The sequence below is a fragment of the Branchiostoma floridae genome, chromosome 17 (assembly GCF_000003815.2).
Source record: "Branchiostoma floridae strain S238N-H82 chromosome 17, Bfl_VNyyK, whole genome shotgun sequence".
Taxonomy (NCBI): domain Eukaryota; kingdom Metazoa; phylum Chordata; class Leptocardii; order Amphioxiformes; family Branchiostomatidae; genus Branchiostoma; species Branchiostoma floridae.
In genome coordinates this window covers 10848227-10861446 of record NC_049995.1, presented here as the reverse complement: position 1 = coordinate 10861446, position 13220 = coordinate 10848227, and the positions used below count along the sequence as shown (strand labels likewise).

At 40.5% G+C, this 13220-nt stretch overlaps 2 protein-coding genes across 2 annotated transcripts in view; both read left to right on the top strand.

Moving 5' to 3' along the window:
• Positions 1-101: 101 nt before the first annotated feature.
• On the top strand, positions 102-9199 carry LOC118404013 (SET and MYND domain-containing protein 4-like). The gene is made up of 7 exons (XM_035802932.1): positions 102-311; positions 929-1608; positions 2106-2280; positions 5443-6299; positions 6686-6801; positions 7096-7223; positions 7654-9199. Exons 1-7 carry the CDS (start codon positions 205-207, stop codon positions 8252-8254), a joined length of 2664 nt encoding a protein of 887 aa, XP_035658825.1. The 5' UTR covers positions 102-204; the 3' UTR covers positions 8255-9199.
• A 171-nt stretch (positions 9200-9370) lies between these two features.
• The window catches only part of LOC118404008, a 15331-nt gene continuing 11481 nt past the window's right edge, over positions 9371-13220 (top strand). The window contains exons 1-2 of the mRNA XM_035802916.1: positions 9371-10369; positions 12608-12748. Of these exons, the coding sequence (XP_035658809.1) occupies positions 10093-10369; positions 12608-12748 (418 nt within the window). The 5' untranslated portion in view covers positions 9371-10092. The remainder of the gene's footprint in view (positions 10370-12607; positions 12749-13220) is intronic.

The window sequence follows — 13220 nt, the reverse complement described above, 5'->3', positions numbered from 1 at the left end:
AAGCCTACTGTAGATAAGTATGGATTTCAAAATATGAATTCGTAATTACAGATAGATTGATATAGTGACAAAATATGTTTCACAAATCTCCCCATGTTTTTAGTGGTATGACTTAGGTCATAGGTTATCTTAGCTAGTCAGGCGCGGGAATCAATGAAGGAGATTGAAGGTTTTTTTAAGCCTAAAGCTTCCATGTTTTAGAGCATGGCGACATCAGAACGGTGGAAGCTGTTCCAGGAGTCCTGTAAGAAGGAGCTGGGACGCCGTCTGCCTGAGTTTAGCCGTCTGGAGAGCGACGAAGAACGAGCAAAGTAAGGGGTGTGTCTGGTTGGGATTTGGGAGAAAAACCACATGTCAAATTTTATTAGTTATTAGTTATTTATTACTAACATGAATACTATGAATTGCCATATAATTTTTATCCTCTCCCTATTTGATGATAGCTCATGTTTACTTGCTCTACTTCATCCTTTTGTTGTACAGTAATTGTTTTGCAATTTTTACCCTCCTTCAAAATCTGACATCAAATTAATAGAGGCAGGGAAGGGTGTGTGTGTGTGTAACGTTATGTGTGTGTGTGTGTGTTTGTGTGTGTGTGTTTGTGTGTGTGTGTGCAAATGTCTCAGTGAATGTTAGTGTGTGCATGCTCCCATGTGCATGCATGCACACTCGTGTGTGTGTAGTGGTAAAGTCTTATTTAGAAAAGGTCCAGACTACTCTCCAAAGGTTAGGCTCCGGCTGTTTTTTAAACGTTTTTTAGTCGTTTTTATCGAGCAGGCTTGGCTGGCGTACTTCAAGAAAAATGACAATAGAAAGCCGGATAAAACGACTAAAAAGACGTTAAAAAAGCAACCGGAGCCTAACCTCTGCTTGGAGAGTAGTCCAGACAACCATTTTACGAGTTGTTTTTCATCCGCCTTTTCCACAGATTCTGCCTCGCGTTGGACTGCTGGGATGGCGACACCCTGACCAAACTAATCGAGAAACTACAGAGTCTTAAAGGGAAGGTGGGCAAGTCTACCGAAAAGGCCAACCACCTCCGAGACAAAGGCAACGCAGCCTACAAGGCACAGAAATTCCAAGAGGCATTCACTCTCTATACAGACAGTATCTCCTATAGCCCTGTAACACATGTGAATGATGACAATGGGACCGAATGTCTTAGCCTTGCTCTTGCGAATAGATCAGCAGTTTTGTTTCATTTACAAGAATACAAACTGTGCTTGCAGGATATTCAAGCATCCATAGATTCTGGGTATCCTGAAAATTTGCAGTACAAACTTTTGCATAGGAAAGTGCAAGCACTTTTCAAACTTGGCAAAAAAGATGATGCAAAGAAAGAAGTTAAGGGAACTTTAGAAGCAATTGAAAAAGCAGATATTCCAGAAGATAGGAAGGAAGCGATGAGAAAAGAACTGAAGTTGGCAGGAAGGAATATCTCAAAACAGGAAGAAGGGAAAGAAGGAGAAGAAAGTGCAGAAGAGGTAAAAGTTCCCAAGCTGCAGTATGGAGAGAGTCAGCAGGTGGCACATGCCTCAGGTGGAGTTGAAATGAGAGAAGAGGAAGACAAAGGGAGGATGTTGGTGGCACAGAAGGCTTTTGAACCAGGTAAGTCTATCGTAAGTTTAAATTCATAGGTGACAAGTTTGTCTTGTAGATAAGTTTCCTAGAATCCTGAGGCTCTTAATTAAAATTCTAACTACCCCCGGGTAGTAACAGGTTCTGGCGTTTTAACCTCATACTTAATACCTAGGCCTTTTTTTCTCACTTGACTCAGGTCAAAATGAGTAAATAGCTTCAGTAAGTCTTCAGTTAGAGATGTTCTTTTAGATAGGACATAATTTCCAGTGGTCTCATATTTAAGGAGAGAGCCAAAAAAAGCAAGAGTCCACCCAGATATGAGAGGATCAAACCTTACATCTTATGTAGCTTGTAGTACCTACGGTACAAAACTTGTGTGTTAGGTGCTTATGCAGGGAACCAAAGCTAACAGCTAATGATAAATCTGCTTCTTCATACTTTCTCTTTTGTAAATTTAATGAGATTTTTAGGTGCAAGGGAAAGCCATGTGTGAAGATTACAATGTATTTTCCTTTCACTTCCAGGATCAGTGTTGATTGTTGAGCAGCCGTATGCAGCAGTGTTACTCCAGAAGCATCACTCCACCCACTGTCACACCTGTGTCACACCTGTCCTGGTGCCACACCCATGCAGGGGCTGCCAGTACGTACAGTACTGCTCTGGGACATGTGAGGAACAGGCATGGAGGGAGTATCACAGGTACGGCACACCTGTAACACACCTCTATCACACCTGTAACACACCTGTCCTGGTGCCACACCCATGCAGGGGCTGCCAGTACGTACAGTAATGCTCTGGGACATGTGAGGAACAGGCATGGAGGGAGTATCACAGGTAAGGCACACCTGACACACCTGAATCACACCTGTCACACCTGTGTCACACCTGTACTGGTGTCACACACATGTAGGGGCTGCCAGTATGTACAGTACTGCTCCAGGACATGTGAGGACCAGGCGTGGAAGGAGTATCACAGGTAAGGCACACCTTTAACGGTGCACACACCAATTCTTCCGCGACAGGGGTCCGAGATAGTGCGCGACAAAAATGTGACGAAAGGGTCTCGAGGGTCCGTGTTTGAGTTCAAATTTCTCATAATCTGCTGCGAAGTGGCATTTAATACTGGCATGGCTAAAAAGCGTAAGAAGTGATGTGTTTTTGGTGCAAATTGGTTTTGGGCCCGAGGGTCACTTCCTTGTATTTCTACGCGTTGGAAGTGATTCGCCGTTGACCCAGATTTCCCGTCCATATGCGGTCTGTGAGCCGTGTTGGTATGCCTCGCGCGTCGGGTTATTGTAAAAATCTCAGTGTTACGATTTTCTTTATTTTTTGCCTGATTAATCTTAGGTGTATTCTCTTTCCGACAATATCAGTCATTTTCATGACTAAACTATAGGTGATGGGTTTATTTCCACGTCAAAATTCCCCTTTTTGTGCATACTTTTTTGCGTGAAAAAAACTTTTCTCCCCCCAAAATTATGAAAAGTAGAGAGAGTGAAGAAACTGAAACCCGGCTGTTCTTAAAGCTGGAGTGATACCCGTCATTCCCATATACGGCTTTTCTGCTTTAGATCTATTTTCTTTAAGAGACGGCCTCTCGACTTGGGGGTGCGCAGCCTCGATTTGAGACCCCAAATAAACTGGGGTGTGCACCGTTAATATGGCCCCTCCTACAAAAACTAAAAGCAAAGAAAGTCAACAAATTGCATTTTCCCCAGTAAAGTGCGTACCCTTGACCCAATTATATAGAAAAAAATCGGAATTCGCAACTTTTGAAATGATTATATAATGTTGATAAAATGCATGATTTGCCCCCCTCCCCACGCCCCCCCCCCCCTGACCATAGTCATATAGCCTTCAAAGTGTGTATGCTTAGACATCAATGGCGTTATGTTTACCAAAACATCTTTTTAGTACTACTACATCTCTGGGCCACTTGGAAATAGCTTTTATCTGATTAATGGCGACTCCTGCATTGAAGGGAATGCTTTTTTTAAAGAAAAAGTCTTCAAATAACGTCACTTTCGTTCATTCCAGCAAAATCGAGTTTTAGGTTCGGGCTCGCGAGGGTAGTCAATGTTCAGACAAATAAGTCGCTCTAATTTGGAGGTATATCCCAAGGCTTGTGTAATCCATCGTGGCCGACACGCAACTGTACAGGCTTCTCTCAGCAAATGCCCATTTAATCCCACCTAGTTGCCATAAGTGCGGCATGGGACTCCGTCCTAGCCACAAATTCAACATTTGGCTGCGTTTTTCTGCAAAATGAAATGCATTTCGGCAGCGGAAACGCTTGGACAGGAATGCTAGGTTTCTTACCTACCAGCTATGACCAAAAAACGAAATCATATATGCTTTCCGTTGAAGAGAGGAACTTAAAACGGTATCGTTGTCACTTTAATACATCTTCTTGCGGCTGGCTTTGTGACGTCATTATCTAAACTACGTTCCATGTGGTTTATATCGCTCATTCCAACCTAAAATGGATAGGAAATCTACTTCATCGTAAGAACTGGCCTATGCCTACCTTTTCCATGGCAATATGTGTTTGTTTAACCTGAATTAACGAGCTAAAACCTCTTCAAGAGTATACAACCACTGTGACGTCAGAAGCATTATGTACAGTGAATGGTACCAATGCCTGGTGTGGCAAAATTAGCCTTCGGAGACGGTAACTTTCAAACACCTGCTATTCGAGAAGGAAATGTCACAGACAATTCAAACTTGGCATGATGATAGAAGATGACTTTCTAAAGCCATACTTTATATTAATTATAATTTGTGTTAATTAACGGTGCACACACCAATTCTTCCGCGACAGGGGTCCGAGATAGTGCGCGACAAAAATGTGACGAAAGGGTCTCGAGGGTCCGTGTTTGAGTTCAAATTTCTCATAATCTGCTGCGAAGTGGCATTTAATACTGGCATGGCTAAAAAGCGTAAGAAGTGATGTGTTTTTGGTGCAAATTGGTTTTGGGCCCGAGGGTCACTTCCTTGTATTTCTACGCGTTGGAAGTGATTCGCCGTTGACCCAGATTTCCCGTCCATATGCGGTCTGTGAGCCGTGTTGGTATGCCTCGCGCGTCGGGTTATTGTAAAAATCTCAGTGTTACGATTTTCTTTATTTTTTGCCTGATTAATCTTAGGTGTATTCTCTTTCCGACAATATCAGTCATTTTCATGACTAAACTATAGGTGATGGGTTTATTTCCACGTCAAAATTCCCCTTTTTGTGCATACTTTTTTGCGTGAAAAAAACTTTTCTCCCCCCAAAATTATGAAAAGTAGAGAGAGTGAAGAAACTGAAACCCGGCTGTTCTTAAAGCTGGAGTGATACCCGTCATTCCCATATACGGCTTTTCTGCTTTAGATCTATTTTCTTTAAGAGACGGCCTCTCGACTTGGGGGTGCGCAGCCTCGATTTGAGACCCCAAATAAACTGGGGTGTGCACCGGTAACATACCTGTAACACACCTGTATCTCACCTGTAACACACATGTAAGGGCTGCCAGTATGTACAATACTGCTCCAGGACATGTGAGGAACAGGCATGGAGGCTCCTGGGAGTATCACAGGTAAGGCACACCTGTATCACACCTGTGTCACACCTGTCCTGGTGCCACACCCATGTAGGGGCTGCCAGTACATGTATGTACAGTACTGCTCCAGGACATGTGAGACACCTGTAACACACCTGTATCACACCTATCCCACACCTGTGGCATACCTGTAACACACCTGTAATACACCTGTCCTGCCACACCCACATGCAAAAACCAACTTTTACCTCCTACCACAAGACAAAACCATTGATAAAACATGCAGGACCTGGTGGTCTTACTGCTGTATCTCTCCGTCCAGCTATGAGTGTGAGCACTGGCACCTCCTACAGATGGTAGAAACCTTTGCACAGCTCAGTCTCCGTCTGCTGCTGACTGCTGCTGCAAGAGGAGAGAAACACCCCTCTGCAGACATGGAATCTCCCGCCACAGCGAGCAAACCCTCGGATCAAGCTAAACTTTGTACCGACAAAGTCAGTCCCACTTCCGATGGAGCCAAGACAGTCCAAATAGATTCTGAGACGGGAAGCACTTCTGAGCAACCTGGAGACTTGTCTGTTCAAACTGACGTAATAGAAGAGAACCCCCCCTCTGCAGGAATGGAATCTCCCACCACAGCGGACAAACCCTCTGATCAAAATAAACTCTGTACGGATGATCTCAGTTCCACTTCTGAAGAAGCCAAAACAGATTCCGAGACTGAAAGCACTCTTGAGCAAGCTAGCAACATGTCTCAAGCGGAAAGTACCCCCGAGCAAGCTAGCAACTTGTCTGTTAAAACTGACAGTGTTCAGAATTCTATGCAGGATGTTGAACTCCACAGAGGAAACTACAGTTCAGTCTACAACCTGATGACCCATACAGAACACCACTCCGTGGAGCAACTGCTAACACAGATGATGGTCTCCTGTCTGATGTGTAAATGTCTAGGGGTGGACATGTGTGTGGAGGTGGTGAAGAAACTTGGGCTGGAGGGGGGGAACTGTACGGGAGCAACTGAGGGGGGAGGCTGTGGGGAGAATAAAGAGGGGGGTGACTGTGCCAAGAGTGAGGAGGGGGTAGTCTGTGTAGAGAAGATGGCTGCGCTCCTGTGTCATCACATGCAGCAGCTGAGGTGTAATGCACAGGCCATCACTACCTTACAGGAGCAGGATTCAGGTAAGGATAGCTTCTCATGATACATTATGATACACTGTAGATGCTGTCCTTTAAGATATTTTTAATGTCATCCTTGGAATTTTCATTGCTGTGCTTAATGATGAAAATGTACATGACTGTGTAAGTCCATCCACTTTATGCACATGCTTTCCAACATGATAGATAATTCATATTTCAAGTATAGACTAAAGTTTCATGATTTTTTGTGTGTAGTACATGTAATCAATTGGTAGAATGGACATTGTATTTGTGTTGCAACAGTCTTCAGAATCTTGCACATTCCTGATCTCAGTATGTTCATCATTGAGGCTACCAAACTACTGACCAGTAGTCTAAAAGCTTCAGGATGATAAGTTGCATTTTAATATCAGTTTCTCCTGTTGCAGTCTCCTTACTCGAGGATAAGCAGGTTCGTCTGGCCACAGCTGTATTCCCCACAGAAGCGCTCTTGAACCATTCCTGCAGACCCAACGTGTTTGTCAGCTTCCAGGGGAAAACTCTGGTCAGTATAAAATTCCATTTTCTTTCTTCATTCCTACCTTTGGTCACATACACAAGATTAAGATGCTGTTAAAATGTTCTCTTTCAGAATGACTTCAGCTTACATTAATGAAGGTAAGATATCCAGGAGGGTTAATGGATAGATTTTTCAATAAGATTTTTGTGTTGATTTTTCAGGTATTAGCATAACAAAAAATGTGTTAAGAAAAAAAATCTCCAAAAAAAGAATGTGTGTTTGTAAAGAAACTTTTGTTTCATTTTGTTACCCTTTCTTTTTGTTCTCCTTTAATTTCAGATTGTCCGTGCTGTGAGCCACATTAAGCCAGGAGAAGAGTTGTTGCATTGTTACGGGCCCCATGCTGGCAGGATGGTGTATGGAGAGAGACAGGCAGCCTTAAAAGAACAGTACTTCTTCTCATGCAGGTAAGACTGCTACACTTCTCTGTTTTCCTGAGATGGACGTACAAGACAATTATAGTCAAGACAAGTCCAAGATATACATGTAATTGGAAAGAATACAAACAGTCAGATTGACCTACCCATGAATTAACAGCCTTTTCTATTTGCAACATGTCCAGGAAAGTCTGTAATGTCTGATAAATGACTAGTTCTATCACCTCTGAACTCAACTTCTTGTCACTTCCATGCACAAGTCACTTTCACAAGACCTTTGCAGTGACACCATCTTCCCACTTACCTCCTGCCTCTCTTACTTCAGTATAACTATGGAGCCATCAACACAAACAGACACGCCAAAAGCTAAGACTTCAACATAGAGTCAAGTTCTAGGGTTGAAACTTACTGAAGTGTCTTGAAAGTTTTGTATCAAGTATTGCCATTTTACGTCTTACAGCTGCGATGCCTGCCAGGAACAAGTAGGGAACCCCAACACAGTAGACATGTTTTCTGCCTACAAGTGTCCTGTGTGTAACAATGCAGCAAAGCTACAGGACAAAAAGCTTGTCTGTACATCACCCAACTGTGACGCTCAAGGAGACACAGACGACATTAAGACAACCTCTAAGAAAATACAGGACCTCTTTGTCCAGTCTTCTGCTTTTCTTGAGGAAGGTCAAATACAAGAAGCTGTGTCTGGACTGAAACAGTGTCTTGTACTTCAGTGGAAGATTCTTCACCCAAGCAATAAAGACATTGCGCGTACCCACGATGCATTAGCAAGATGTTACGCTACGAGCGGCGACTGTAAGAAAAGCGTGGAACACCTGAAGAAAAGTCTGTCCACCGTAGAGCTTCAGTTTGGTGCCTGCAGTGTAGAACTGGCACATGAGCTGCACAAGTTGGCACAGCTGCAGTTTAACGGGCAGCAGGTGGCTGAATGCCTGGACACCATAGAAAGGGCCCTGACCATATTTGGATGCCACTATGGAGACCATCATCCAAAGTCAAAAGAACTGAGAGCAATGAAAGATTGCTTGATAGATGTGCTTGTCTGAAATTATTATGATAGTTTAATGTTCTCTGATGATGATGGTGGTCGTTTCTTCGCATGAGATGTCTTCCTCTGCAGTCTTGCATGTGGCTTCAGCTAACCTTAACCCTTCATTCCTTAAACCTATGGAATTAAAAGTCACAAGTTGTACATTTGTACTGTGGCACAGATACAAGGTAAGATTTTTGAAATGGTCAGACTTTTCAGACAGCATTTGCCGTCTTTTCTCAGATACATTGACTCAAAGACCTGTTGATCAGCAGGTTTAAAACTATGACTTGATATGCAAATGAGATGATTTTAGATAGCCCAAAAGGTAATAAAAATAAGACAATAAGTCAAGACCGGGTTGATGCTAGTTAGTCAAGTATCTACTGTTGTTTGAGTACAAGAGCTAAGGTACAGTACTTACGATGTAGTTGTGAATGAAGAGATTAGAACCACAGCAATTGTCCTGAAGTGTGTTGTAATACATACTTTGAAGATCAGTCTGCAGCTCATTTACAAACCCTTCAGTCATCTCTATCCATTGTGATATACTGTAAATGCATTTAAGTTAGCGGGGATTTAATTTCGCGGTAGCGGGAAAAGGGACTTTTCGCGGTGGATTTAAGTTCGCGGCAACACCATAGACTGCAGTCTAATACCATAATAGAAAAATATTCGCGGTGGTTTTAAGTTCGCGGTGAAGTGGTCACCGCAAAAAACGCGAACATTAATCCATCGCGAACATTTCTGCATTTACAGTAATGCATGATATAACAAACATTGCTTCTGAAACATGAGTGCGAAACTGACCTTTTCGTAGAATAAAAGATATGGAAATTTGTGGAAATCTAAACCATAATATAACAGATGGAAGTACAATAAAAATAGAAATATTGCTCAAAATTTGGTCTCATTAATAATATCATGGTTGGATGTAAAAAGAAGCTGCAGGTTCTGTTCATCATTAAAAAAAAATAATGTTTTGGTGTAAAAAAATCAACTCTGAGTAGACTAAGATTGTGGGGCATTTCTTTGGGTGAAACACAATAAAATGAGAAACAAAATGAAATCAAACTGAAATACATTTAAAGAATTTGATGAATTCTTACCTATGTCAAGGTCTGGAGATTACAGAACCTTGGTTTTATCGAACAAGTAACAGCTTTAAGTGGGAATTTTTTACATGTACTCATTGGAATAGTAAACTCTTTTGTAGCCATCGACGCCCTCAAATTGATCATTTAAGGACAGATCAAGAAATGATAATGGGTGGTTTTAGTGTGTTGACAAGCTGTCACCTGGTTTATGGAATTGAAGGAATAGTACACATAAGAAGTAGGGAGAATTGAGGTGTTGTTCACTTGCCTGTTGACGTGTCTGTAGCGTAATTGCACGAATGTCAAACACCTTTGTTTACCATACATATTGTGAACCACAACCCTTCTATGCACTGACCTCTTGTGTACATTGTACAAGCCCAGTGGTCTTGTTTTGACTGTCATGAAACCTGACACCACAGACTATGCCATTATAAGATTAGGGGGGTGTTTCACTTGGGGACTAAAAAGGAAAGATTGTAAAGTAGATATTTCAGCTCACAAGTGAATAAATTCATTTTCTTCATCAAAATGAAGTCATCAATGCTTTGACGTAACTTTTTATCAAGTCCAGAATAAGATTCTACAAGACAAATCCATATCCTGTTTTTTTCTCCAGTTCTACAAATGTGAAAGTTGGCTACTTGCCAAAATTAATGGATGAGTGATTACCAATACTCAGAGTCCAAGTTAGACATGCTTGAGTGTACTCTTCAATAGGCATTACTCCTTGTTTTTCATCAGATAAGTGGCAGCGATGGAGGAAAGACATAGAGAGATTTTGAGGGCACAACTTCCTTATCTCCGCAAGGACTTAAGGGTGAAGTATGTGTTACCAGAACTTAAGAAAGAGGGCATCATTCTGCCAGCCATGGAAGAAGAAATTATGGCTGTACCCACTTTTGAAGAACAGGTGGACATGTTGGTGAATCTGTTGGAGACCAGAGGACCACATGCATTTAAAGCGTTTGTTGCTGTCATTGAAGGTACTTACCGTCATTTGGCTGAAGGTTTGCGTCAAGAAGACAACATGGGTGAGTTCGAGTTTTCAATTTTGTTTAATCAGTTTACTGTAAATGTATTCAGGTTCGCGGGCATTTGATTTCGCGGTAGCGGGAAAAAGGACTTTACGTGGTGGTTTTAAGTTGCTGTTAAGCACCATGCACTGTAGTCTCTTATTATACTGCCATGGAAAATGTTCACGGTGGTTTTAACTTTGCGGTGAAACGGCCACCGCAAAAACAGCAAACATTAATTCACCGCAAAATTTTCTGCATTTACAGTTACTGTATATGATTTCTTGAATGCTTTGTATGTTGTGAAGTTCATGTTAGTGACTGTTTTCTGTTGATACTATGTTAAAGTAGAATGACAATTTGATTGGTAATCATTTCATAAACCTGAAAGGTGACTCATGTGCAATGGACCTTGAACAGAATTACTAAATTGTTATGTATAATGTTTTATTAATGGAATACTTCATTGAAGATTAATGAATTCTGTCAGGAAACAAGTTTCCCATATTAAAAGGAAATTGAACATGACTTGTGCACATGTGCAGGTTCCCTTTACCATGCGTACATTTTTGTATCTTTATAGATTATGATTGTGATTTCTCACAATAATATTCAGACAGTCAAATGTACTATGGTATGACATGTCCATGAATAATTTCATCAGGTTGGAGAATATATACTGAATTATTTCACAACCATTAGACATAAAGTCACAGCTAACACACTCCTTCCGGGCAATTTTAACTGGTCACTTTTTCTATCTGTAGTATAGCAGCCATGCTGTACACTATATGTATACAGCTGCAGGTTATCTGTGACTGGCAAAATTGATGTAACGTCGATTAAAAGCTTCATGTGATTAACGTTAAGTATGCCATAACATGAAGCAAATTATGTACTGCAATTATTAACCTTTAAGCTTGACGCTTAAAATGAATGCAAAACAATTATGGTGCAGTGTTTGTGGTACAATGTGTTAAACATTCCGTCAATTGTTCCGTCATGTCATAGGTTGATAAATAACATGACTTAAAAATCACCACATAAGGAATATAGTGCACTGGTAATGCCTCTGCCTAGAAAATAGAAAGCGATAGGTTCGAGTTCCATCCAGTGGTATTTTTTTAAATCTTTTTTTTTTTCTGTTTTTGTCTAATTCAAATGAAAGATCGTAGTTTGAAAACCTGGCTTTGGAATTTTTTCATCTTTTTAAGTATCCATCTAATATATATATTATTATATAATAGCACCTTAGTCTTGGTCAGGAAATGTCAATAAAGTCCAATATCAAGAACTGTGCCACATTTTTTCAAAAGTACTTAATATAGAATTCAGCAGAAGTGCTTGTAAAGAATACAAGACCTATTATTTTTTTTCTTTCTTTCTTTCTTTCTTTCTTTCTGTGAATGATACACAAATACAAAAAAAGAACAGAAGACTGCAGCCTCTAAAGACAAAAAAAGAAGCATAATTATGTCTAAATTATGCATGACCCATTCTTGTCCTCACCTGACCTGTTCTTGACATCCTTTTAAAATATGCAATTGTGTTAAGGGGACCAACATGGAGATTTGGCAGGATCTGTTGGTCTCAGTTTGTCTTAATTAATTGCAGCAGAAACAAAATATCAAGACCATAGGATGTCCAGGACAAAAGATACTATTTTTAAAACCCAGAAGTTCTGCTGTAGTACCAAGGCCACACATCGGGGCGTCTACAATAGACCTTGGCCTTTGTCTTGCCAAGATATACAAATGTCATTAACTATAGTGCTGTTTGGCCCAAGGTCTAAGGAAACAGCTCTATACACCATATGTTGTGGGAATGACTTTTACTTTCATTATTACTGACAGGTGTGTGACAGTTGGAATATTGAGTTTTCACTTTCTCTCAGTGTTCTTTTATTTAGTGTATGAAGATAATATTTGCCTTGGCATTATTTACTAAAAAGTAAGTGTGATTATAAGTAAGTGACAGTTTAAATGCTACTTTGTTGCAAAAAATAGATTAATAAGGCCACAGCAAGTAAATTTTATGGATGACATCAGCGCGCGCATTAATTTTCGCCTGATTTCAGAAGAAAAAAAACAAGATTTTTTTAATTTAGTAATCTAGATCTGATGGTCATGATAAATTATTATTAGTGAATAGCCTGTTACTGAATTTAAAAATCATTATTTTTATAGTATGCTATAAACAGTGTCAATCTTATGGGTCCTGATTTTATATACAATCATGTATTTCTTGTCTTGAAAGCAATTCCAGTGTTGCAAGCTGCACTACCTCAAGCCACAGCAGTTGAACAGCTCAGAGAAGAGAACCTTGCTCCTGTCTCAAACCCTTCCCTGATGGTTCCATCTCCTTCAGCTGTCTTCCCAGAGTGGCAGAGTATGAACCGTAAGCTTTTACACTATCAAATGTTGTGAAATAGAGATCAAGTTTTGTACATTAATTTTTTTTCAAATTCAATTCAAATTTAAAGATTTTCCTGAGCCACAAAAGTTATTTGTAAATGCTGCACAATGTATGCACGCTGCCCCTTGTAATGAAGAATTTGGTCACTCAATGATTGGAGAGAAGGCTAAGCCTTGTTATTTAAGGTTTCAGGATCGGCTAAGTTGGCATTTTTACCTTCCACTGTTTTCTCATTAATGAATTAAGAAAGAATGGAGCCCTAACGAATTTTGATAGATGGTTATAAAAGAATTCTAAAATCTGATTTTTTTGGCCATATGGATGACGTCATCAGGTTTTATTGCCTCTATAATGTTAGTTTTTTTCTATGAGAAAATACAGCACTTTGGTACATACCACTGCAATGAAGCAGCTTCATTACAGTGGTATGTATGTGTATGTCATGTGCATAATG

What these genes read in the sequence shown, in the direction of transcription:
- LOC118404013 (XM_035802932.1), top strand. Translation starts at nt 205, where the DNA reads ATGGCGACATCAGAACGGTGGAAGCTGTTCCAGGAGTCCTGTAAGAAG. An exon ending in GCTTCCAGGGGAAAACTCTG is followed by an intron (nt 6,802 to 7,095) that starts GTCAGTATAAAA and finishes CTTTAATTTCAG; the next exon opens with ATTGTCCGTGCTGTGAGCCA. An exon ending in CAGTACTTCTTCTCATGCAG is followed by an intron (nt 7,224 to 7,653) that starts GTAAGACTGCTA and finishes TACGTCTTACAG; the next exon opens with CTGCGATGCCTGCCAGGAAC.